Below are 27,256 nucleotides of genomic sequence, written 5' to 3'. Positions count from 1 at the left end.
GAAGGGGTCTCGACCATTTACAGTACCAGTGTAGGTCCTTCATCATCCTAATGGGACCGAAAGCTCGGCGGCAATAAACAGGCACGTTGACCCTAGCTACGTCCACGACTGCTCTTTTTTTCGCACTGTATATCTGTATATATATATATATATATATACATATATATATATATATATATATATATATATTATATTAACCTTATTCTGAACAAACAATTTAGGGCATACAATTCTCATAAATGCATTTAATAAAATAAATCGGAACAATCTGCAACGTAAGTTTTTATTTTCTCCATCTTTAAAAATTGGGTTTAAAAATGAAAAATGTTGGAAAGATCTTGTGCAATAACGGCATGTTTCCAACAGCGACATTATTAAACACAATTAAAGATGTTGATAGTTCACTTTAGTCAATCTTGATCACCCTTAATGATATCATCATATCTTTTGTAACCCAGGATAGACATCATATCCATACATTCCTCCTCCACTTGTTCGATTTCCAGTTTGTTGAGATCCGACATCCATTTCCTAGCCGTCGCGCTGGAATCCTTGTTCGTTTCGAAAATTCCACTCCCGGAATTATTTGAAGCAGTAGTCCGCGTGACCCAGTCGACCACATTGCTCGGAAGAGGGAGTCCGGTAAACTTGTACAATCTTTTCGTCACCCCAACAGGATCATCCGCAAAGTCATCGTATCGGACGAGGTAGTAACGGCCTGTCAGCCAGTCTGGGAGCGGATAGGAGTGTTGCACATTCTCCCGAAGCCACTTACACATGCCGGGAATGGAGTCTCTCTCCTTCAATGTAAAATTTAGAAGACCAAGGGCTTGGAGTCGACTGGCCGTGTTGAGAACTTGATCAGGGTCCCCTTTCCGCGCATACTCTATTGTGTAGTGGATGCGTGAGGCAGCCGACCCACGTGGATCACGGACAAGGTGAATAATCCTCAAGTCTATGTTGTCCTCGACGACTAATGTCTTCAGTAGATCTAGATCGACTCGGAGTAGCTTGGTCACCAAACGGCCGCGAAACTTCAAGCAGAGCTCGCGGGTCCATCTTGCGCTGGGCATCAGGCAATCTTCGGCTGATGAGCGGCATATTGCTCCGTTACGTTCCCTGCCACCCCATCCATTAATGCTATCCACGAATCGCGGGCTGAAGCGACACCTCGCGTACCCGCGGAGGAATTTTAGAGATTCTTCGCGCGCTGGAGTGGAGAATGTCCCGCCTGGTAGTCTGCCGGTGCTACGCAGATTATCCACCATCCAAAGGGGCTCGTAGAGATAGAACAGGTCCAGGTTTTGGTTGAAAATCTCTCCGACGATCGTCGATCCGAATCTCCACTGCGTCATTATGACGATCACGGGCCATCTGTGTCTCGACGTCCCTGCCCACAGTGGTCGCTTGTGTCTCCCCTTTTCACCAATCACATGGAAATCCCGTAAGCTGCTTTTGTTCACGACCGATATGAAAGAGGCAACAAGGCATAACAGTCCAACAAATATAAGAAACCATCCCCGCGAATTTCGTAGTCCCCTCAACATGGATGCCATGTTTAATTCCTTCTCGAGTCAGACACAGGCGTTAAAAGTGGCTGGAAGATGAAATGAGATTCTATATCCCGCTGTTTGCAGTAATGATGGAATCAATTCATTTGTCGACACGTCACATTCATTGTTACAACACGACTTATGGCGAATTGTTTGAATAACGCATATCAGTATTAGAAACAATTAGGCCGATATCGATTCCTAGTATGTGCACTGGAAAATGAATATTTGAAGAGTGTGGAATGAGACCGTAGAAACAAATTAGATAGGTTTGACTTTGTTTGCTTTTCAAACTGGAAAGGAGAAAAGAGACAAAGTATATGCATGTGTGCAGTTCTTAAAACACAACATATCTATTGGATTCTCTCGTGTTATGGTTAAACGACTTATCTCTAGTTACATCCACGGCGCCAGACGTACAAAATTCATAAGATGAAACGTTTTTACGATCTATAGCTGGTCTGCAGTCTGCCAGATCCTATGGCACTGCAAGCGTTTCCATGGAGACGGATTGGACAAGCAAAACTGCCTATCTCAAATTAACGTATAGTTTTGTCCAGATCAACTGCCAAAAAAAAAAAAAAAACTTTAACCCTCCTGCATCAGTTTCCCCTTACTCAAATATTCTAAGATTGTTTTATTTCAGTGTGTTTCCTCTATTTTCTTCTAATGAACAAATGCGAGTGGTAACTAGATGTGTTTCATTAATTCGTATTTATTCAATAGTTAACGTATCTAAATTATTTATAGGGCAATGCAGCAATATAGGATTAAGGAGCTCTTGCCGCACAGAATGTATGGGTGATATTCGTTATTCCGAAGGTCTCGTTAATTCGAAAATGAAATAGAGTTCCTTATATTAAAATTGAATAATCTGCATCTGGCGAAAAGGAGAAATAATTGTTCCACAGTGATAATTGAAAAGTTGTATAGACTCCAACGACAGCTAGGAAGATCGCCCGAGAGGTCACGTCGTTCAAAGCTAATCAACACATGTAAAGAGGGTAGACGAATCAGAACAATTGCACAAAGACGTTATGATATAACAGGAGGTTGTGGCTTCTACCAGTGTCATATATAACCTCCAGTTATATCATCGTCCAAAACTGATGAAAGTTTTCTATATCATTATTTATTTATATAATATACTCTATTTTCTAGGTCAAGGTGTTATAATGATGGAACCTATAAAAAGCAAGCTTGTTGAGCGTATCATAGCTCCCAGTATCAAAATCGAGTGTAACGGATTGAGATGACGATAACTGGTATAACAGATGACCAGAACTAGTAAATGAATTTCAATTTGCTTGACTTTTTAAAGGTATTTTGGTGCAATTTTGAAATTACCCTTGTAGTCTTTTTACTTTTGCACAGTGAACATATTTGATTACTATAGCGTGTTTCGCTCATGCTTAAATTTTAGCTATCAACTGAATTTCCTTTAGTGGTATTATTGATAACATTGATCGTCTAACATGAAAAAAAAATGTCCAGGATACCAGATTTTGTGCATAATATGTAGGTCAGGTGTATCACAAATCATCCTACCAAGTAAAAAAATTGCAGTAAAGCCTAAAATATAAGGAGATATCGCTATATTTATCACTAAACCATAACTGTAGACGGTTTAGTGTAGAAACAGTTTTATTATGACTATTGTTGACATTTTGTATTTGTAACAATACTTCACATTAATTTTACTGATTCAAAGTTTTGCATTGGTTGTTTCTATTCCTAACTCATATTTTACAACTATTTTGAAGCACTAAAGCTGAGTTTTTCTTTCCGCAAATATGGTACATAATACATTTGAAATGTGTTAGCACTTTCTTTCTATAATTTTTGATGACATTTTGTATATGTAACAATACTTCACATTAATTGTACTGATTCAAAATTTTGCATTGGTTGTTTCTATTCCTAACTCATATTTTACAACTATTTTGAAGCACTAAAGCTGAGTTTTTCTATCCGCAAATGGTACATAATACATTTAAAATGTGTTTGTAGTTTCTTTCTATCACTTTTCCCTATACCCAGTACACAGTAGTGTATTATGATGGGGTCTATAGCCCCGCCCCTCGATTCCCCTCTGCTCCTCCTCTGCTCCATGTGTGTCTTCATAGATGCAGAGATCACTAAACAGTGGTAGAGATGGAACCACTCGTCCTCCGCACGTGCTGTACGAATGTGCACTAAGATCTTTGATGCGTTGATCTTAGCAACTCCAGCGCACACGGCGCTCCCCCTGCCTGGCGCGGCGCGGCGCCAAGCTTGCACTTATGTTTGGTGTGCGCTGATGCGCTGAAGGAGAGCCGAGGATCGAGACGTACACACTCTACATACCATAGCGAACAGTTGTTGTAAATGTTTGGTGCTATTACAAGTACTTGGTCTGGAATACTAGAATTTATACTCTGTTTTGACTCGTGAACGGTATTTGTAATTCTAAAACCAAATTCTGTCCAATTTGGAACCGTTCTTTCCGTCAACAGGATTCGAAAACAGAACAACTTCATTTTCGTGTGAGTCTGCCTACAAAGAATTATTCGTGTGGGACTATGGTCTTCGGCAGGTGAGCGCTTACCCGACCAGACGCTGTTAGTACGTACAGTGTGACCGGGCTGTGTTTTCCAAGCGCAAGACATTATATTTACAATGTACATAAACGTTGAAGAGCGGGTATGGTGCTGAAAGGAGAAACAGTATTCCTTGATTTTTGTGAATCTTCCTACTGCTAAATGCTGTTGAGTGTCAATTAATAGACTTCAAATCATTAAATATAGAAAAAAAAAACTCGGCGTGGTGGACTGTGACTGAGTGTGAGTGTCTGTGAGCGTGTGACTGTAACTCGAGACTCGAGAGTGTAACACAACAGTACTAATGCAGTGCAGTGAGAGCAGTTCTTTTCCTTTGCACTCTCATAAAACTACGCATACATCAGTATAGTATCAGCATGACTGCCTCAATATCGCAATTCTTCCGCTGTGATGATCATAAACAAAGATAAGTGCACTAGAGTCGGGGCAGGTCGGCAGAGAGCACGAGACTCCGTTCCAGACCTTTGGGCTCGTGCTCGAGACTGTATGTGAATTATCCTTAGGCCAAGTAAAAAAAGAAACCAGTTTCTCGTCCTCGCGCGCATCGATTTTGGCCGCCGCATCGATTTTTTTACTATTTACTATTTTCAAAATGGCGCTGAAAATACCAAGAAATTCATAATTCTCGTCCCAACCCGCTCCCCGCCCGCATCGATTTTCAGTTGCCGCATCGACTTTTTTGATATTTACTATTTTTTCGGCCGCCGAAAAAAAAAAGATCGACAATTCACCTACCAATCGTGACGTCTCATTTCTAATTTTTACGCCTTGCGTCCTGTAGACTGCTGTAGACTGTAGTACAGCTGTAGCTTCTGTGTGTAGTGTGTATGTAATAACGCATGCATTTCACACTGCGAGCTCGGCCGATCGGCAAGAAGGAATGACCCACAAAGCGTCGAACTGCACTGTAGTTGGATGGGCGGCGCGGCGGGCCGGCCTACTGGGCTGTGATGTACAGCGCACTCGGTACGTCGTGAACGCGATAGCGGCAACATTTTTGCGAACAATCGCTGATATTCCACGCATATTTCGCGCGTTGTTCATATTTTTCCCCGTTTCTGATATTTTAAGCGGATGAATTGTACTGTACAAATGCTTGTTAGGATTGTACGGTATCGAGTTTGTGTACATTTTCATGTCATTGTGACTATGTGCATGTGTGTGCAGTGTCAGAAGGTACGGTGCCAGCAGGGAGGTCCACACCTCCCTGGTGCCAGTGCAGTGGCCGTGCCGCACCGTATATCGGCAAAGTGTGCTTGTTTTGTAGCTGTCCAGGGTCCCCTTCCCTGGTCTGTCACGGCGATACATTCTATTTTGAAGAGAAAATGAATGCGCTTTTCCAGCAAATGTAGAATTATTAAATGGGTGTATCTACAAAATAAATAACTTTTCCACGGATTCTGGTTTGTCTCGTATTTCTGCGGGATACTTTTCTTCACGATGTAAATTCACGGACACAGCCGTGAGTGGTATCACCTGTATAGTATACTGTTATACAATCATTCATCATCCAAATAATGAGTGATTATCAAATGTCTTTTTAGAACATGAAGAAACATCTTTAAACGTTTAATGCTAGAATGCCATATATCAGTATCATTTTGACATCCATCTGCAATTGTACAAGCCAGTTTCCAGTTGAATGTGCTACAATTGTACTGTGAAGAACTGCAGATATACATACCAGCTGTGTGGACACAAAAAGTCACAATCACCAATAAATAAAGCAGTGTTTTGAATATCATGGAATTTATTTCAGTCGTACATTTGTTGAATGACATGTTTTATACCTGTTTCAATTAATAGCACAATACATCAGAATTGCAAGTACACTGGTATCAGAAAAGCCATTACAACACTAAATACCAGTATTAAGATGGTCATGTTCCCTTGACATCTGTAGTGGAAAGAAAAAGCAAATGTATTTCTGCATGCATGAAGTTTCATTTCAAGTATGGCACATAACCATCTATTTGTTTGAAAATGCACAGAGTGCAGGCAAGACGTACACTTGGGACCTGGTCTCATAACACAACTACCAGAGTGATATTTCATTTCATAAATTGAATATAGAAAATTGTAAAGCCCTCTCTCGTTACCTTTCTCAGAATTACCGGACGAGAAACACATATTACTTTCATTTTGACGATCCTTGAAAAAATAGTAAGATATCAAATAGTAAGGACCTCCCTCATCGCCTTGCTCAAAAAACCCGGACGAGAAACTACTTTCTTTTTTTACTTGGCCTTAACGTTAGTTGCGTCACGTGCAAGTGCATAGCCTTGGGGACCAAGGACAAGATTTATATTCATTCATGATTTTTACATATTTTTGATGCAACATGCAAATTTTCAAATGGTAAACCGCCTCTTGCCTTACATTCCATTGAGCTTCTCCAAGACATTTTCCCAACGTGATCCTTAAATTCTCACTATCACTCTCCTTACTAAAAAAAAAAAAGGAAAAAGGAAAAAGAAAAATATTAAGTAACAAAGGTAGTTTAATCTACATTGTAGTCCATGGATTACATTGTACAAAGTGGTCCTGTGCACAAGTTGACTGCATAAATATGCATCATTCATAAACATCTCATCAACAAACACCCAGTACTGAATCCTGCCCAGTGCTTTAGCCTACATCCTTGGAGTCGGACAAGATGCTTTGACCCAGCAAGGTCTCCCTGATCTTGACCAAGGTGTCAACATGAGTATACCCCTGGCAGTGCATTGGTAATGATATTGGAAGGGCCCTTTGAACGAACAGTGGTATTACTGAAAAGGCTACCCTGGGTTAAGAAAAAAAGAAAAGAAAAGAAGACTGTAGCATTATATCATCATTTTTAATCCTTTTCAGCTCAAATTTTTATGTAATCATGCTCACAAATAAAAACAGTCTCTGGGCTGAGAGGTACTTTGCTGTGTGAGCTGTAACTTGCTTTGCATCTTGCTGTAAAGCATAAGATCCCTGAAAAGAATCATTGTAATTGTAGATTTTGTGAAGGTATTGGTTTGTGCAGATTGTATACTTCACTTCAATTTTCAAATGTCACATGTGTCAACTGTATACCCTTTGTCTCTGAATGCAGTCTGTAGCATGTCACACAGAGCTAGACGACAATGGCAGCTTACAGACAGCACATTACAAGGATTATCAAAAGATTGACCACAGCGCAGGGACTCACTCCTCGCAATGGCAGTACTTCTTCTCGGGGTGTTGCAACATGGTCACCACTGGGATCTGCCTTCAACACCAAGGCCAGTCGGAAGCTCGAAACATCAGGGAAGAATGTGGTAAGGTTGTGTTTAGAAATCAGTACAGTACAAAATGTGATAAGGAGATGGAGAAAACGTACATCGTCGCAGCTTTGCTTTGATTTACAATCATGCGAAGGATATATCACATATCACAGAAAATGATTGAAAGGAGACTCCTAGGGCACCGTTTTGAAAGGGAAATTATTATCTTAATATTCCTTACTGTGAATGGAGATTATTTCCTTACTCCCATTCCCGTATATATACTTATGGCATATACTTGTGGTTTATGTCAAAGTGTGGACGAGCACCTTCATTCTATCCAGCGCTGAGTGACCATTTTTGCAGCATGAAACTATTGAGACTTGGCGACTGGCATTCAGTGCATTGTGTAGATAAAACTTTCACATGTTTCAGATCATGGCTCCTCGTGAAATTCCCACAAATTTCTGGTTGTAGAGAAGTAGTTCCTTGTTCCCTTGTGTATGCTGTAATCTTTTTTCTAATTCATAACTCTTCACAATTTTCAGGGTCTGTTTGGAATGCCAGAACTGACGCGACCAGAGGGTTTCTTTGAAGCGCAGGAGAAGTCCTTGGCAGAGGTCAATGACCTTCTGCAACAGGTCATTCACTCCCAGCCATGTCCGGAAATTGTGGTCATCTTTGATAAACTCTCCGATGCCCTGTGCAGGGTCGCTGACCTGGTGAGAAAAGTTTGTGTTTGTTTTTTTTTCCCTGTCCTTGTAATACATTCAAACACATATATTAGGTACATTGGGATAAGAGTGGGTATGGATGAGATCGTTTTCGTCAATGATCGTCTTGATAACTGTTGTCTGAGATATGATCGAAGTATTAATAATGAGAAGAATGAGAGTTTTTATTTGCCCAGGGTAGCCTCACCAAGGATTATCACGCTCTTTCAGGGACTCTTACCATTACCATTAATGCAAGCATTGATGAATTAAAGACTTACCTTGAATTCTTTTCCAGTCTGATTTTGTGAGGATAGCACACCCAGACGAAAACTTCCGGAAAGCTGCCGAGAGTGCGTGCATGGCGGTCAGTGCCACGGTTGAAGTGTAAGTATAGACTGCTTGCCATCTCTGACCAATACAGGATACTCTGATAGCCTCTGTAGTGATATATTCCCTTTGGTTGCATTTCATATCGATTCCAACAGCAATATTTGCATAACACTTCCAAATTGTTAAGGCACATTGTTTGTCCTGTAGACAATAGAGCATTTTCGTAATGCTTCCATGATGACAGGTTCAAGTATAGTCATTGTGAATCATCAAGCTACATTTAATTTCTGGTACAAGTATTGGTTGCAGAAAGAGAAAAAAGGAAGAAGGATTGTAAATTTATCCCTCGACTTTGACCCCACACAAAGTCAAAATTTTTACTTCTAACAAACTTCATTTGCACTTGAATTAATTGTACCTGCTGTAAATGCTGTCTGTATGCTGACGAATGCAGTTCACTATCTAAACTGTCTTTGCAGGGAGATCTTCTCGAATCAGAATCATCTTGCTGAATCAAAGCAGAGCTGCCAAGTCTCCCAGATTCTGCAGGAGTCTCCCTGAAAATGTCAAAATCTGTTCATGTCCGAATAAGAGAATATTAAAATCTCCCTGATTTGGAAATTATTTTCGCCCATTGAAATGCATGTAACACACAGATGATATCTCTCTGATCACTGTGTGGAATCTCCCTTATTTGGATGTGGGAATGTTGGGAGACCTGTAAAAGGAATCATACACTGATACCCAGGTCTAGAGTCTAGAAATGGCTAGATTTTTAAAATGACCATTATTTCCCGTGTGCAGGGATGTCTTCTGTCAACAGTAGTAGGGAAATATTGTCATAGCTAAGGACAGGAGCAAAATGACTTGGTAGTCTTTGTACTCCAGTATGAGAGCTTGCTCTCAGTACTATAAAACGAGGAATGCTTGCGTGCATTTTAATTTCGCGAATTTTGCGAGAGCCAAGATTTGCAAAATTAAAACGCATGTGAAAGTTCTTGTCTACACTATATGCATTGAATGTTAGAGGCAACTCGCGAAAATTTCATGCCGCGAAAATATCGTGTTGTACAGTATTTTCATCTGTCATCTGTTCTTTCACGCAGACTCAACACGAATGTGGAACTGCACCGGTCCTTGCGTCGCCTCCTGGACAGCACGGCGGTGATGTCGTCGATGGATAAGGAGACTCAGAGGGTGGCCCAGCTGTTCATGTTTGACTTTGAGCAGAGCGGAATTCACCTGGAAGAAAGCAAGGTCAGTTGTCCCATATACCAGCTTCTCAATACTGAGTTGATCCTTTAGCAGTAACAGTGACAGTTCATCATGTGCAAATCTGTAACACCTATTTTACCAAGAGAGAAAAAAAAGATGACAACAATAAACAGGCAGATGGATCCAAGAAGCTCAGCTACAATTCTTTTGACTTTGGCACTTGCTCTGTCTGTCTAAAGGTGTGTGTACCTAACTCAAGAGAGAGAATCACATTTTAAAATGCGTTTTAAATGGCATTTATGACCGTGGTTTGAAACATGATTCTCAGGGTGTCATTGCTTATCTAAACATCATATAATCACAATTTGTGTCTTGTTACTGCGGAGCTGCTTTGTGCTGTTCGACCCACAAAGTAGAGGTCAACTGATGGGCACGCCTTTTGGTAAACGACAACGTGTATACGGGAAGTTGACCTTACTGATTGGCAGTTCGAAAATATAAACACACTTCGAAACTGCATTGCATTTATCTACTGGCAGAAAGGCAATCACGGTCTTAGATGCATTTCACATCGTCTTTGAATGGCATTTCAAGTTGGAGGTTCTAAATGCATTTGATAACACGGTCGCGTGTATTTATCGCCGGAAAATACCTCAAATGCCTTTAATCGCGTTTAGGATTGTGCTTCTGCCTCAGAAAATTTTTAGATAAATGCATCCATTGTCACATTTGGACTGAAACATGATATGCCATCTGCTCTGCTCACGACAGCAGTCGAATGAGAGGAAACACCTTTATTTTTCGATCGGTCAATAGTGGTGTCTGTGGAAACTGTCACATCCTCAGTCCTATCTGAAGTAATCAACATTTGTCGATACAATACAATTCTGAACTCATCCGGTAGAATGATAGTTTCATGTATGCATAACCTTATGAGTTATGAAAGAGTTTTGACTTTTTCTAATGAAAATATTATGATTTTCCTTTGTACCTTCATGTGAGTTTGCTTTGACAAGTCCAAAACAGTTTTTATGTTCTTTTCCCAATCAACAGAGCACTATCTACTAAAAAAACAAACAGCAACGAATGTATAGAGTGATGCAAGTGTGGGCCTTATACATTAGGAATAGTAATGCTGAATTCACTAAAGATCACATGCTGGCTTTGACAGTGTTTAATCTGTTGTGGCTGAATAGGAATAAAGATTCTGATTGTCCTATATGTCTGTTTTCTGTCTTTGCAGAGAAAGCAGTTTGTGGCGCTGAACGAGGAGTTGCTGACACTTGGTAGCCACTTTCTCCACAACACCCAGGTGGGGCACAGTGTTGCCAAGAGCAAGCTCCCACAACACCTCCACTACTGCTTTACAGTGGATGGAGACAACGTAACAATCAATTCTCTCAACAGCGACAGTCCCAACGACTTCGTAAGTGGGTGGAGAATCTACTCTATGTGACAAATATTTGGCGAAGTTTTTATTTTTCGCGAAGTTTGTGAGTCGGGTGCTTTTTGCGAATCTAAAAACACACAAAAGCATTAATTCTCATCCTGACATGAATGTGACGTACACACACACATTTCTACGTACTGTACTCCACAATTGCAAATTTTACCACTCTCAAGATTGTCGGGAAGTCCTGACCCGCAAAAAGTTAGAGTCGCTAAATATATGGCATATGCAGCATGTACTTTGGCTTGATTTCTTGTAGAAGATCTTGTGCAATCACAAGCAACTCCCATTATAATGAGGTCCTCAGGACCAGTAGTTTTCTTTTGTTCTACAGAAATTGTGTTATATTCAAATGAATTAGATACATAAAGATATTTAGAAAATAATTACACCTGAATTTCCAATTTGTTGTAATGAAATTTCTTGATAACCATGTTTACTATAATGGGAATGCGCTGCATATGTCCATTTGTACATGGCAACATGTTTTTGCTCTACAAAACTTGTCATACAGAGCAACCAACTTGTCTGTTGGTACCCTATAAATTTTGTTTCTATGTCCAAAATAAGAAAACATAGTGTTGACATTAAATAAATTAATCCAATTTTGTGTACAAAATTTTTGTGACTTTGAAGTATTCCAGTTTTTTCCATAAATTGTATCCATATCACCACATTCGCTTCAGATAAATTGTGAGGAAGCTCTTCTTAAAGTGGTCTGTTTTCTTCTCTCTTTTTTGTTATATTTGCAAAGCATTTTTTTTTTCTCATTCTGTTTGAATTCAAATTGTCACTGACAATAAGTATCTTCATATGCAGCTATATTGATATTTATGCAGTTTGATATGTTTCTAATGGATCAGAAAAAGAGACAGAACAAGTACGTATATGAAATGGAACTCATTGATTCATCTTGCAAACTGTCCACCCAAGCCAGACCTATGATAATTTGTGCCTGTTTGGTGCTGTACAGGTGCGTGAGGCAGCCTACAAGATCTACCTGCACCCAAACAGGGACCAGTCACAGATTCTGGACCATCTTTTGTCAGGGCGCCATCGCCTGGCCAACCTCGTGGGTTTCCCGACCTGGGCCCACCGGGCCCTGAGGGGGACCATGGCAGGCAGTCCAGAGAATGTCATGGCCTTCCTCTCTTCAACTTCTCAGAAGCTCTTTGACAGGTCAGGCTGGGGAAGCAAAACTTATGTCTTTCCCCCTCAGTATTTTTTCTAAGTACTTTTTTTTCCCCTTTTATAGCAGGAATCAGTGCATTTTGTATGAGGTGCAGTATTTTCTGGGTCTAGGGCAATTGCCCCCTGGGCAATTACCCTTCCCCTTCCCCTTCTCCTTCCCCTAATCCTAATCGTGAACCTAACCCTAACACTGACCATAATCTTTACTCTAACCTTATCACTAACCAGTATTTAGCCGGGATGGGGGTTGGGGGGGGGGGTGGGTAATTGCCCTGATATGGTATTTTCCCTGCGTATGAAGCTTGTGGTGTACAGGGACAGATCTAGAGATGTTCCGCAGGCGAGGGCAGGATCAAAAGTTCTGTCTCCCGGAAGCCCCCAGTGAAATCCATTTAGTGGGAGTCAATGGCAGTGTGGGTCACAGTCTAATGGTGGTGGTTGCTGTTCCAGACAGGGGTATACCATTCAGACTGTTACCTCAGTAAGTTCAGATTTTTAGATTAATGAGAGGGGAAGTGAAAAACATCGCACATGCCTCACCAAAGGCATGAAATGGAGTTGGTAGGTTTAGGAAAGTCGGTTTTATTTTGTTTTAACCGTATTAAAAGTTATGAAAAATCTAGGTTTATCTATGTATCGGTATGTGGTATTTTGTTGAAAAGACAACCATAAATATGATTTGTGACCTAACGCAAATGATGACAATAAGCTTGCAACAGTAGGGAAACAGTGTTTTACAATCAAGTTATGGAACAGTATGTGGTGCACGAAATGTATAATATTCGGATCTGTCGCCTGCTCTTGAGGTTGTGATAAACTGCTTCGAGTATGAGATGATTCCAAAATTAAAGTGCATTAGAACCAGACTGTTGAACATCAATCATAAATGAAATGTTAGCTGTGTATCACTCATTACAAACTCGTCTTTGCATTTCTCAAAACTCCTGCAGAAGCAATATTTCATAAACACTATGGTGACATTTACCAAAAAGTAAAAGACCTACTTTGTACTTAGAACACTTTGGAGGATCTTCCTATTATACTTTGACAAATATCTTACGTACAAGTGCTTTCAATCACATTCACTTTAAAGTCTGTGAATCAAATATTACATATCTTTGCACTCAGCGCTCAAGCAGACTATTGCATACACATGAATGTGATGGTTGAATATTTGATATGTGTATGAGTAGAGGGTTGTTTTCTCTTTCTTTGCAGAGTTGAGGCAGAACTGAGTGAATTGAGGAAAGTGAAAGCTCGGTGTAATCCAACTTCTTCGGTAAGTCCTCTGCAGAATGTGTCTTTTGCTTTTAAGAATAAACACTGGAAATTGAGGAATGCTGTTTATATCTTAGTGATAGTTATGTACTTACTTCAACATAATATGCTGGTCTTGAAACCCAGTCATGTCATGTGTAAAAAATGTTGTGATAATTGCAATTACGGTCAAACTTGTGTATACCGCAGGTGGCCACTAAGGCCGGTTTGACTGTACTTTTTAAAAGAGGAGTAACACATTTCAAATGCTCATACATGTATCTCCCAGGTATTTTGTTGATACATCACATTGATATCCAGACTGTCCATATTTACTTTGCTACTAGGAAATCTTCGCCTGGGACCCACCATTCTACATGGGTGCCACACGGAGTGAAAGGTAACAACTGAAAGTAGTGTCTTTTAATCACTTCAAGATCTTGGAAGTACCATAATTGCATGATATCCCCTACAGTTATCAATGAGAAATGCCAGGTTAAATGGCGCCTTCTTCAAAGACTACTACACATTTTGATTTTCATATATCTCCAGATACTGTATAAACTACAAAATTCCAGTAGTGCGTATTCTAACTACTACGTACTTATGACTGTTTTCACATGTCATTTAGAGACTGAGGCCAAATTCTCAAAGGTAGTTTCAAACCAGTCCATTAAGTATGGAGATTTCAGTCGTGCAAATGCATGAGATGCACCACCTATGCAGACAGACATACAATAATAAGTACGCACTGACATAGACGTGGCGTGTCTATTCTCTTTGTTTAATCCATAGATGTGATTTCAGAATTTAAATGAGATATTGTAGTTTCTCTGCGATGAATTTGAGTGACGTTGACATAACTTTTATTTTGATTTTTTATTTTGATATAGCTATTTCTGCTCTTTCAAAATTCATTTTGATTGACTTGGCATGTTTGCACACAGAAATATGCAAATTACAGAGAGAAAACTCTGTGATTGTATGAGCAATTGTCACATCTATGTCATTGCAGTAATTTAGTCACTGTGGTATCCAAATTCCAGCATACACTGTACCTTCATATTGGAATGGTGTGGGTGAGCTCTAGCATTTCTTCATTCCATTTTTAGATTTGCAATCAGTCCCTCGGACTACACACCCTACCTTTCCCTCGGAGCATGCATGGAAGGTCTGCAGGTCATTGTGGGCAGACTCTATGACATAGAGCTGGAGAATCTACCACCTGAGCATGGGGAGGTGTGGGCTCCAGATGTGCTAAAGCTGGTAAGAAAGTGCTGCACAGTGATCTCAGATCAGCCCTGTAGTGCAGTACAAATGTGAAACCGCTCAACTGCTTCACAATGTCGGTCTGGAATTGAAGTTGGCCCTTGAGATTTTTCCCCTTTGTTTCCATGGAATGATGTAATTTATTTCAGTGGTACTTTTCATTTTCTATCATAAGTGACCTTTGATAAACTTCATAGGGTCAGTAACGTTCACATTTGTCCAGGAAGGCATGTGGCACAGACCACTACTCTTGCTCTCCCCCCCCCCCCCCCCCTTTGTGTGAGGTGAAGTAACGCAGTATTCACATGCACCATGTACTGCTAGTTGACATTTTCACATATTAGCCCTCCATTTTATTTCCTTCCCTGAGAGACAGATTGATTGGTATTTTCATTTGGGAAAAACATGAGGACGTACATGTACAACATTGGCTACACTACTCATACAGGCACCACTTAACCCCTGTGAGGATGGAGTGATTTTGCTATAACAAACATTTCCCATAGACACCTGCCCGAGTATTCTCGGGACTCATCCTCAACGGGTTGATATTACCACTTGTTAAAAGCCGCGCCACATTTAACACTAAATTTGACACATAGACCTGCTCATAACAACATAAACGTACATATCCACGTGCAACTGTATTTATGCTCAACTGTTAGACCCTCCACTTAGACCAAGGGTGTGTTTGTGCACTCTCCTAAAGTGAACCGTACCATACCGTACCTGCGCCAGAGGAGCACTCAAAGACTCTTAAAGTGTACCATATCGTCCTATAGCGAGCCAAAAGTGAACTACTTCCAGATGTGCTGCAAAAGTGTACCATAACCATACCAGAAGTTGTCATGAGAATAATGCGCGTAGCACACACATATGTCATAATGCAAGGAATTTATTCCTTTGATCAGGACATCTGTAAGTAGCTATTGAAGCATGCCAGGTGACTGACCTTGCTGCTACAAAATGCGTGACCCTCTCTAAAAATAGCTCATGAGGTACATTTTCTCCACACAGTGCTTGAACGCTCCAAATCTGGATAGTATGGTACAGTATGCATTAGATTAGTTTGTTCTGGTTCGTTTTTGAGTGCTTGAATGCCCAAGCCTTTTATAGGAGTATTGACTGCACGGATGCTCTTCTTGTGTGTTTGATACTGAAAGGCAGTGAAACACAAGGAGGAGGGTTTGCTGGGATACATCTACTGTGACTTCTTTGATAGGCCAGGCAAGCCACACCAGGACTGCCACTTCACCATCCGAGGGGGAAGACTCCTGGACGACGGCACCTACCAGCTTCCCAGGATAGTCCTGGCCTGCAGCTTGCCGTAAGTTTTCCCCTCCTGGAAATTCCATTTCTTCTAATCATCCTCCACTTTTCTTGTCTTGCACTCTCCTGCAAGCTTGAATATCGCTAGAAAGCTCAGAACACAAATTTATCTCTGTATGCATTTGGGGAAGATGAGTTCTTTTCTCAGGTTTGACAAGTACATGGCAAGCTGAAGCTGAGATATTGGTGGACCTGACATTTCTTTGGACTGCTGTGATGTATTGTCCGGCAAAATATCCTTATAACTACTGTTGAATGTCATTTCTTTATACACTTGTACATGTTGTTTCCATAACTTTTGAATGTTTAGGGGACTGTTTTAGTTTTGTTTTCTTCAACCCATGAGTACAATTTATTTTATATGTATTCTATTTTCTTCCTTCAATAAGATGAACTTTATACAGAAGTTCTGTTAGTTTTGTATGTAATAAAGAAATATGTCCTGTTCAATGATGTTTTGTCCTCTTTTAGTGTTTAGAAAGATGTGCCATGGAAATATTACCAGCACTCTATCCTGTGAAAGCGATGCCCCAATCTATCCCAGTCTGGAGTACTTGGCAAATGTTCGTCATATTATAACCAAGGGGAATTTGAAAAAATCTTGTTACCGCTGGATGTAGCTTTCCAGCCATTAATTTTGCAATTTTAAAGGACAGCGTGATTGATGTGCCAGTTCTAAATATTTCAATACCTCCTTGGTGAATACGTACAGAATTTGGAGCTCAATATGATCCATTCAGATAACATGAATCAATGTTGTTGGGGTAGAAGAAAGAGAAAAATTTACCATCTTGTACTGGCAGAGAAGACAATTGCATGACAATTTGACAATGAATAAATCTAGGAAGATTCTGATAATAACCAGTTTCTGATCGTTTTACGTACAGATCCTCCAGACCAGGGTCCCTACCTCTACTCACACATGGGGTAAGTTTCTGGAAGCCAGCATTTGAGAGCTTTTGTGTGCTTCTGTGTCTTATTTTGTACTCACAAGATCATTCATTCTTTACCATCCTTCCAGTGTCCCATTAGTAATATGTAAAATGATAATAATCATGTGCTTTTGTAAATCACAGTTGTTATCATTATCATATGTGACTCCAAGTACAGGTCAACTAAGGTTACATTGTTTGAATTGCTTTACTCAAGTCAAGTCACATGCTGCTCTTGTAGCAGCAAAGTCAAGTCTTTGAAAACATGATCTTTTATTTTTATCATCTTTTATCTTTCTTTTTTATTTCTGACTTCACAAGATCTTTCATTCTTGGTCATCCTTCAAGTGTCCCATGATATGTAGTGTGATAATAATAATTTTGTGCTTTTTAAAATCACAGTTATTATCATTATCATATGTGACTCGAATTAATGGTCAGCTAAAGATCAAATTGTTTGAATTGCTGTACTCAAGTCACATGCAGCGTGTGTGTAGCAGGGAAATTAAGTATGTGAATATTGCAAGGGTACTTCTGCTATGAAGTTAATGCATATAAGTGGGAATCAGGTGCTAAAGATGTTATTCACAGCAGTTTGCAGCAGCGTGAAGAGATGGTTCAAGGCATTATTTACCATTTGCAGATGAAAGAAATACCCAGCTTTAGTGCTTCAAAATAGTTCTAAAATATGGGTTAGGGATAAAAACAACCTATGTGAAAATCTTAATCAGTGTAATCAATGTTAAATATTGTAGATATACAAAATAAGAATAATAGTTATATTGAAATTGTCATAGAATAGGCATCTACAGTTGTGGTTTATTGAGAAAAATGGTGATATCTCCTTATATGTGAGGCTTTATTGCAAAATAAACATATGACAGGATTTTTGTGATACAACTGACCTACTCATACGTATCAAATTTGATAACTTGAACATTATTTAAATCACTGCTCACAATGGTAAACGATACCTTTCAATCTTACGATGGTTACCCGTCTGATCTATTACTTTTTCGTTTTGTTTTCCAGATGATGGAGAATCTATTTCATGAATTTGGCCATGCACTGCATTGTAAGTTGGTCTCTCCGATTATCATACTCTGTACATATCTCGGTGTAATGACCCATAATCCTGATTTCCAAGCTTGTATCTATCATATTTCATCCAGAAAACAGCCTGTGGCATCAAATTATCATGGATATGTTCTCAGCCCAAGCAAAATTCATATGAAATGAATGCAATGCAAATGTCTTGATTGATTGCTGTAGTATTTTTTTATGACTCATAAATCATGGATTAAGCAAACATCTGACCTGCTTCACATTTAGGACATGCCATGTTGCCTTGGAATGGAGGTCCAATACTCAAGATGCTTGTTTATTTAATCAACTCTTCTCCAAAGGCATGACATCATCATGCTTTTTTTTTTATTATGCTGCTACAGTCATATGTTTTGTTCTTTGTAGCCGGAAACTTGCTCTACTAATACCGGTGCACTTTAAATTTTTACGCTAGTTTTTATAATGCAGAAAGCATAAAAATATCCATACCGCAAATTCTCCACGTATGTATTTTGTTTCAGGTGAACAAAGTTTTCGTTTCACAACTTGCATAATGAAAATACTGAAGAAAGCAAGAAAGGGAATTATCTATAATTTCGAGGTATTTAGCATAAGCTGATATGTGCTGTATTCACTAATGAGTATAAATGCATATTCTTAAAAGATATATATCATGCTGAAGGAACTGCCTGTCCTTTTTCCCCAGCCATGTTGGGCCGCACCCGCTACCAGCATGTGACAGGAACGAGGTGCTCCACCGACTTTGCTGAGGTTCCCTCCATCCTCATGGAGTATTTTGCCAACGACTACCGAGTGCTGAGAGAGTTTGCCAGACACCATCAGACTAATGAGGTACAAGATAGCTTGCCCGTGGAAGGAAAACATGATTGAGGGATTGAGGGAATGAGAGATAGAGAGAATGAGATGAAGAGATGGAGAAAGAATGAAACAAAGAAAGAAATGGGTGGAGGTGGTTTGAAGTTAGAAGTAGAAAAAAAAAAGAAAGGCAAAGAGAGAAAGAGAAAGAAAAGAAGAAAAGATTGAAAGGGATGAAGGAGTTTTCAAGTTAGACAGAGGAAGAGAAAGAAGGGAATAAAGAATTGGGAGGAGGTTTGAAGTATCAAGAAAAAGGAATATTGAGAAAGAGAGAAGGAGAAAGAAAGAAAGTGATGGGAGACATTTGAAGCAAGAAATGATATGGCCAGAGAGAGAAGGGTTGAGGGAGAGGAAGTCTTACTACCACCACTATTACCACCGCCAGTACTACCACCATCACTATTACCACCGCCAGTACTACCACCATCACTATTACCACTGCCAGTACTGCCACCATCACTATTACCACCACCAGTACTACCACCACCACTATCACCACCACCAGTACTACCAATACCACTATTACCACCACCAGTACTACCACCATCACTATTACCACCGCCAGTATTACTACCACCACTATCACCACCACCAGTACTACCACCACCACCACTATCACCACCACCAGTATTACCACCACCACTGTTACCACTTTTACCACCACCAGTACTACCACTACCAGTACTACCACTACCAGTACTACCACCACCAGTACTACCACCACCAGTACTACCACCAACAGTAATACCACCACCACTGCTATCAATACCACAACTAATGCCACCACCACAACTACCACAAATATTTATTCATATCTAGACTCAAAACAACTTCTTCAAAATATTTTCTCTCTTCAGTAATGGTTGCTAAGTGCTCTAACTGACCTTTCTCTCCTCCCCACCCCCCCCCCCCCCCACCCATCACCAGACTCTGCCAGAGGAGATGATCACGAGGCTGTGTCAGTCCAAGAAGTTTGGGTCCGCCTACGAGATGCAGACCCAGGTGTTCTACTCCATCTTGGATCAGGTGTTCCACGGGGACCACCCTCTCGGGAAGCCGACCATCGACATCCTGGCGGACATCCAGAGGCAGCACTCCAGCATCCCCTACGTCCAGGGCTCCGTAAGTCCTTTGCTGACCGCATCCCTCTGTCTAATGCCCTCCTCTAGATGACTTTGCCTGCATTTTTTCATAGCAAGCATGCTGAGATGTCAGTTGGTGGGGTCAAGGTTTCTTATTGCCTTGTATAATAGGAACCCTGACACTCTGTAGAGATAAAACAACCAGATTTGTCAAAAGTTATGCAACCAAGATTGATTGCGTGTTGACACTTTCATCTCCCATTGCTTCTTCAAGAGATTTATGATGGTGCAGGATTTGAAGCTACAGTACAGGCATCTTGTTCTAATGTCATGTTCCATTAACAGGAGAAATTTGTGAAAACTGAGTTTCTGTGAAAAGTAGACTCATAGACTTATGATGTTCAAATCTCCTCAAGGAGTCTTGAAGTGTCCTAGGTAAATGTGTTTCCTTTATTCATTAAAAATGAAATATTTGCATACTCTTCACTGCATTCTATGAAAAATGAAAGAGAATAGACAAGAGTCTGTGATGAAACATTATGACTATACAACTTTATATTACAGAAAACTTTGTTTCTGAGTCTTCAAATTTTTCCTGATGATATTGTCATGCCGCCTTGCAGGACATGTACAAGTTTTTCTTGAAGATGAAAGTATTCTGTTTTCTCCATGTTTTCCGTTTCTTGTTCCCTCCCCACAACAAGGCATGGCATCTGAGGTTTGGCCACCTGGTGGGCTACGGGGCCAAGTACTACTCTTACCTGTACTCCAGAGCGGTGGCCTCGCAGGTCTGGCATAGGTGCTTTGCCGAGGACCCCCTAAGCAGGACCACCGGGGAGCGATACCGGCGGGAGATGCTCTCCCACGGGGGCGGGAAAGAACCATCCTTGCTGGTGCAGAGTGAGTATAGACCAAGCGAACCTGGCAGTACATCCACCATTACTGTGGTTCCCCGCATGCGCATGCGTATGGGACACTGCAGTAATGGTGGATGTTCTGCCAGTTCAGCACGGTCAGTGTTTAACCGAGAGATCCAAGATCTGACAAAGTTTGCCAAGAAATGCAGTGGGTGTTTATAGCAGAGGAGTTATTGGTCATTCCTTTTTTTAGCCCTCTTCTTATTCCTCTTCTTCTCTTTTTCCTTCTGTTGTGTTCTTTATTATTAGTCTTTTCTTAGTCCTCTTAGTCCTATTAGTCCTCTTTTCCTTTTTCTTCTTGATTTGATTTGATTTGATTTGATTTATTTATTCTCTGTATGCCATTTTTTTCAAATACATCAACTTTCTGCAATCTTCTGTACTTCCAAGCAAGCAAGTCAAAGCAGGTGTGATATTTTGTACATAACATTACTGGAAGTACCAGTATATACCTTAACACTTACCACTTGACAGTGCCATTAGTTGTTTCATCCTGTTTTATGATGAAAGTGTTAAAATTCAGAGTAAACTATATTAAAACTTTTGTCATACTTAAGTTGGTAGGACTTCAAACTTGAGATACCTGTACTGTTGAAATTTCATGTTGTTTGTGTTCAAGTTAAGAGTACTAGAGTTCCACTTGGAACACTTTGATGTTAAAGTGGAGTTGTTTTCTTTTCCCTTGTCAGTAATTTTCTACTGATTTCCTTTTTTGTCTTGCTTCAGATATGATTGGCAAGCACCTGACCTCAAGTGAACTGGTGGATGCCTTGATAAATGAAACAAACTTATGAGAAAGAGGAAGGAATTGTGATACTGGAGACTTACCTGGCACCCTGCCTGGTGCAATAAAGCCTCAAACTTTGCCAGTGCAGGATAACTATTCATCAACATGTCGATGAAGATACATCTGTGTATCTACAATGGATATTCTGAGCAGCAGTGGGGAGTGTGGCTGCGTTTCAAGGATTATCTTTACCACACAAATGACTGCCTGTGGGACTATTGATCTTTGTGTTATTAACCAGCAAATGCCAAGCAATGCAATTGATTGGGTAATGTCAGCCCACCGCCGGTCGACAGTATGTTCTTGTAGCATCCACTGACAACTCAGAGGAATTTCATGCTTGATTTGACTTGACTAGAGTTTGATTGTTAGTGATTGTACTGCATTATGGTCTATCTGTGCAAAATTGATGTCATGGGACTCATGTGTACAAACAGAATGGTCATTTGTAAATGCACACCTGAGTGATTGCACAATGTGAGTGCATGTTTTATACATTATCAAATAAGGATATTAATGTCCCTATTGTTTTGTGTTTTTATACAGTGCACTCCCGTTACAACGAACACGGTTATAACGAAATTTCGTTATAACGAAGTAAAACTTCTGGTCCCAAAATTATCGCCATTAAAGTCTATGGTACAAAATTCGCTTATAACGAACACGGTTATAGCGAAATTTTCGATATAACGAAGTTTTTTCCGAGCACCACTGACAAAGAAAAACAAAAGAAATGTGCTCCGTTATAACGAAATGTGGATTGCTTTCGAAAATACGTAGCGGAAAAAGGCATTTACAGCTTCTCTGCATGGGCGAATGCATCACATCACTGTGTCTTTGCTTGGTGTGTCACCCACAGTTTCCGAGGGGAACTTGCGTTATTGTAATACAATAATCTGAAATTGATTAATTATTTGTTTTATTGTTCACATAGCTTTCCAGCGTATGATGAGTATTCAACAAACAGAATATCATATATGCGTGGCTTCCTTGTTTTCGTTATATATTGTATTTGTTCGTTTATAACGAAATTTCGTTATAACGAATAAAAACTGCCGGTCCCGAGCATTTCGTTATAACGGGAGTGCACTATATCCTACAATGATATCCAGAAAATGTTGCATTCTGACAATTAAGATATACCAGTTCTGCAAACAAAAGCTTGTTGTCAAGAGGTTTACATCCTCCATATGCAGCAAAACATTAATGCAGCCCCTGTGTGACTACTGATGGAGTTAGCAAAGTTGTTACTCTACTTACTGAATCAACAGAAGCATACTCTTACCATGACAAGTTCTTCAGAAAAAAAAAGATTATTTGTTTTATCAAAATTTCCTTTTATCATGATGAACATCACAAAAGAGATTGAATTTGTAAAACGAACTCCAAACTTTTCAAACCAGCTACATATGACAAAGAAATATATTTGTCGTACCAGGATTTGTATCAGGGTTCTAAAGGAGATGAGATACAAAGAACTTTCCAAAATTTTTTAACAACTTTTTTCATAGTGATGAGATTTTGCCGTATCGGCGTTCTTCATAACAAGTGTCTACTGCAGACGAAAGTCGTCTTCTCTGCTATGCAAGTGTGTTGTTACATAAGATAGCAGGTCATGTGACACTGGCTGCATGTTTAAGAAAAACTCAGGAACCCACTCATCCTGTCTCTCACATTTTACCTCTCTCACCCTGATGCCTGTAAGCTGGTTGGCCTGTCCATTGAAAGTCTCTTAAAGGTGCATGGTCCCGGTGTTTTAGTCAAATGCGTACGCGGGCGCACGGCGCATGTTTCCTATAGAGACCTACGCTATCGACTCCTCATTAGCGCTTACGCTATGGCCCACTTCCCTGAATCTGAAGAAGTCTGATTCACTGTAGTCAGTGGTCGGATCACAGTTCGGCTCATGATTCGGCTGAGGGGGATGACAGCTTTAGCAAACTTCTTTTGTGATGTCATAATAACAAGCACATATGCACGCATCCTGGCATTACTACAGACTGTGCGATGCGCAGAGAAGACAACGAAGGCAACGTTACTTAGCAACACCTACGCACTTTACTCTTGATGACAGCTCAACTTCGGTAATCTTCGTATCAATGCTTACGGTGATCGGCAGTATCATCAACTGCGCCCTCTACACTACCGGGACTATGCACTTTTAACCTGTTGAAGACTAGTCCCAGTATACTTGTGCATGTGTCTATGAGAAGCATGTGTTATAGCAAAATCAGCCAGTCCTCAAATGGATTAAGCAGACATCGCCATTCAGTTCTGTCAAGGGTCATTGTCTTCACTTTGTCAAAGTTCTTCTGTTCTTTCTTTCTTTCTTTCTTTATCTGTTTTTGTTTCAGTATGGTAGCTCTCTCAGTGACTAAAAACACTGTTTTTCTCAGAGACCCTACACAAATTTGTCTGTCGAGAATGAGAAGGCTTAATGCCCTTATCATTCTCAACTGATGAATTTAAGATGACAAGATACTACTTCTTTTGTATTTTCTTTGATTTGGTCCTCCCAACATTTTCCTTGGTCTGTCTGAGGACAGTTCCTTTTTGGGCTTCCAGTTGTACATTATCTTGGTGCCTCTTGTGTCTGGCATCCACAGTACATGCCTAGTGTACACCATTATATATTTTGCAAGTATGTTTCACAAATTTTTAGAAGACCAATGATAACATGTCTCCCTGTATAACCTGAAGAGAAAGTTCTTGATAAAATCAAAAAGAAGACAGTTGGAGATGAGTGTTATGAAAGCAAGATTAAACATCTATTTTCTTTTTTCTGGGGTAGGGGGAAAGTAAGAAACATTAAGGACCTGGTAGCATGGGGATTCATGGGTAGTCCAGTTAGTTCACTGCCTGTCGAGGTACATACAAAAACCACAAATAGTACCGATCAGTGGACATGTGCATTGTAGCGTATCCCCATGAGTAATCAATGGTTGACTCCAGTTGAGATTCTGCGGCTGTGTGTGTACTTACATGGAGATCAGTGGTACGGCTGTACGCAATTGATTATGGGGATTATCAAATACACTGTATATCCAAAACGGGCCTGTCACCCCACATGCTTTACAGGGTCTTCAAGCCGTTGAGGACGAGTCCCAAGTATACTTGGGCAGGTGTCTATGGGAAATGCGTGTTGTAGCAAAATCAGTCTGTCCTCAACAGGTTAAAATGCTAATACAAGTGTATATGGTTCACCAAGGTACCCAAAAGGTACTGCATCCAAAATCTGCCTTTATCATGAGACCATGAATATGATAAGAGGTGCACATGGATTTTGCCAAAGTTTTTTTTTTATTGTTTTCTTTGTTGAATATGCTCAAGATGTATCGAGGATTGAGTTGTTTTCATCCAACATACGCTGGTAGGCTTTTATTGATTTTTAAACCAAGTCACTTGGAGGCATGGTTGATGAGCAGTCTACCCTCCAGTAGATGATCTAAAGAGAAGTATCAAACAAGTGACATCTAGATCATGTGACCCAGACTGGTACCAGAACTACGAAGTGGACATTGTTTTGAATGGCGTAAATAGTCAAGTCTGACTGAAAAACGCCAAAAAACTCAACAACAACAATTTTGAATGATTTACTGCCATTCATTGGTCAATTTTTTTTTCTTGTCTTTTTTTCTTTCGTCAAATTGTTCAAATCTACCTTCAACTTCCAAAGAGGTGAACCTGTTTGTGAAACTCCAGTGTTTTTATTTGTGTGTGTGTGCACGCCGTGTGTGTACGTGTGTGTGTGTGTGTGTGTGTGTGTGTGTATGTTTGTGTATTAGTGTGTGTATTGGTAGGGGGATATTCATGGCAGCAATAAATTGGACAGCAAATAATTTCGGTATGAAATAATTGAATCTCCAACAGGGCATAAGTGATGGGGATGGAATCTCTGCTGCAACAAGAACTGCGATGACAAATACTGCTCTTGAAAATGAAATAAAGTCTCTAAAGTATGAGAAAATGTTGATGTGACATCATAACTGTAATGTTTGTTTGATTTATTTGTGTGCTTTGCCGTGTATGTATCTCACATGCCATGCCGCTTGGAAGCGTGTTGGAAGTGGAGTTGTGCAATTTGGTGAATCCATGCATTCAATTAGCCATTGAAAAGCAAAGAGCTGTACAATCTGTTGTTCAGCTAGAATGCCCTTTTTGCACTCATTTGATCAATGAAGTAGTGATCCTTCATGGATAGCAATCAGAGTAAGAGGAAGAAGGCAAGAGAGAGTTGGTAGCTAGAGAGAGAAGAAAGGGGCGGGAAGACCAAGAAAACAGCATGGAAGAATGCATGTACTGCATTTTATGACAAAGTTTGTTATTACCATTCCATTGTTATCTCTGTTAATCATCTTATGCCATGCTCTAGCTCTCACAATGGCACAATAAAAAGAACAGAAAATCAAAAGACTCATGAAGTTAACCTGGGGTGCTAAAGAGTTGTGAGACATCAGGGGCGGGCAGATCCAGGAATTCTGTAAAGGGGGGGGGGGGGCATCTTTACAACATTAAAGGGGGTGCACGTGCCCCCGTTTTTTGTTATTTCTTTTGTTTTAACCAAAAAAAAAAAAAAAGAAAAGAAAGAAAGAAAGGGGGGGGGGCATGCGCCCGTTGCTCCCCCACCTGGAACTGCCGCTGGACACTAATAGATGCGCATTACGCATGTTTGTGTGTTTTTAGACTCTGAAGCAGGCATTGATCAGTATTGGTACGGATATATGGCACATCCAGTCATATTCAGGAACGTACGAGATTTAACTGAATGTTTTCATGCGTGCTTTCAAATCAGAGAATATCAGCCACTGTAGTGGCAGCCGACGGCGTGTACTTCACCGACAGAGAACTAAAGGTGGCGCTATTATATCTAATTCCAGAACCCACTGGTTATTTCACAGGTTCTTCGGTTCCTCTTCCTCTTCCACTTCTTCTTCTTCTTCTTCTTCTTCTTCTTCTTTCTTCTTCTTCTTCTTCTTCTTCTTCTTCTTCTTCTTCTTCCTCTTCTTCTTCTTCTTCTTCTTTTCTTTCTACTCCTCCTTTATGATTTTGATAATGATGATAGTACATGTATTGACAAGAACATTGATAACAACTACTATACGATGAATGTATTTTCTACATCTAGACATTGCACATAAGCATTAATAATCTCATCAATGTGTAGCGTTCACAATGTGTAATATGGAGAAAACGCATCGGCGCTAAAATTGAATGCTACATCAACACACGTGGACAACTGCAGTTTAATCGAGCGGGTTGATGTGGCTGTAAATTCTTTCCCTGCTTTTTGTTGAATTTATTCTCTGATATATTTGTGCGGACGAAATAAATGAGCCAAACACACCCCCACTCGCAGTGCAATACTTAGTATACATTATGGGTCTCTAATTTCCATCAACAATAATGAGCGCTCTAAAAAATTGCATGTGTGTCTGTACGTGTCACGAAGCA

The 27,256-nt window shown here is 40.1% G+C and overlaps 2 protein-coding genes across 2 annotated transcripts; one reads left to right on the top strand and one right to left on the bottom strand.

Moving 5' to 3' along the window:
- Window positions 1–410: 410 nt before the first annotated feature.
- LOC139716367 (carbohydrate sulfotransferase 2-like) lies at window positions 411–1,355 on the bottom strand. Its single transcript, XM_071627912.1, has one exon. The coding sequence runs from the start codon at window positions 1,353–1,355 to the stop codon at window positions 411–413; it is 945 nt and encodes a 314-aa protein (XP_071484013.1).
- A 2,550-nt stretch (window positions 1,356–3,905) lies between these two features.
- On the top strand, window positions 3,906–22,068 carry LOC139716334 (mitochondrial intermediate peptidase-like). Its single transcript, XM_071627887.1, has 17 exons — window positions 3,906–4,128; window positions 7,239–7,443; window positions 7,938–8,111; window positions 8,401–8,489; window positions 9,542–9,692; window positions 10,894–11,076; window positions 12,074–12,279; window positions 13,510–13,570; window positions 13,896–13,948; window positions 14,661–14,814; window positions 15,981–16,144; window positions 17,034–17,073; window positions 18,111–18,153; window positions 18,850–18,995; window positions 19,947–20,141; window positions 20,806–21,001; window positions 21,745–22,068. Exons 2-17 carry the CDS (start codon window positions 7,270–7,272, stop codon window positions 21,810–21,812), a joined length of 2,097 nt encoding a protein of 698 aa, XP_071483988.1. The 5' UTR covers window positions 3,906–4,128; window positions 7,239–7,269; the 3' UTR covers window positions 21,813–22,068.
- Window positions 22,069–27,256: the final 5,188 nt, after the last annotated feature.

Source organism: Diadema antillarum, unplaced genomic scaffold (genome assembly GCF_040938485.1).
Source record: "Diadema antillarum isolate AM-2024a unplaced genomic scaffold, OU_Dant_1.0 scf00000064, whole genome shotgun sequence".
NCBI classification, from domain to species: domain Eukaryota; kingdom Metazoa; phylum Echinodermata; class Echinoidea; order Diadematoida; family Diadematidae; genus Diadema; species Diadema antillarum.
This window is presented reverse-complemented; position numbering and strand designations above follow the sequence as displayed.

Excerpts from the sequence above, each read along its gene's own strand:
- LOC139716367 (XM_071627912.1), bottom strand. The coding sequence starts at position 1,355 with ATGACGCAGTGGAGATTCGGATCGACGATCGTCGGAGAGATTTTCAAC.
- LOC139716334 (XM_071627887.1), top strand. The coding sequence starts at position 7,270 with ATGGCAGCTTACAGACAGCACATTACAAGGATTATCAAAAGATTGACC. Across the intron at positions 14,815-15,980 it reads CTCCAGATGTGCTAAAGCTG|GCAGTGAAACACAAGGAGGA; the intron begins GTAAGAAAGTGC and ends TGATACTGAAAG. Across the intron at positions 17,074-18,110 it reads TACCTCTACTCACACATGGG|ATGATGGAGAATCTATTTCA; the intron begins GTAAGTTTCTGG and ends TTTGTTTTCCAG.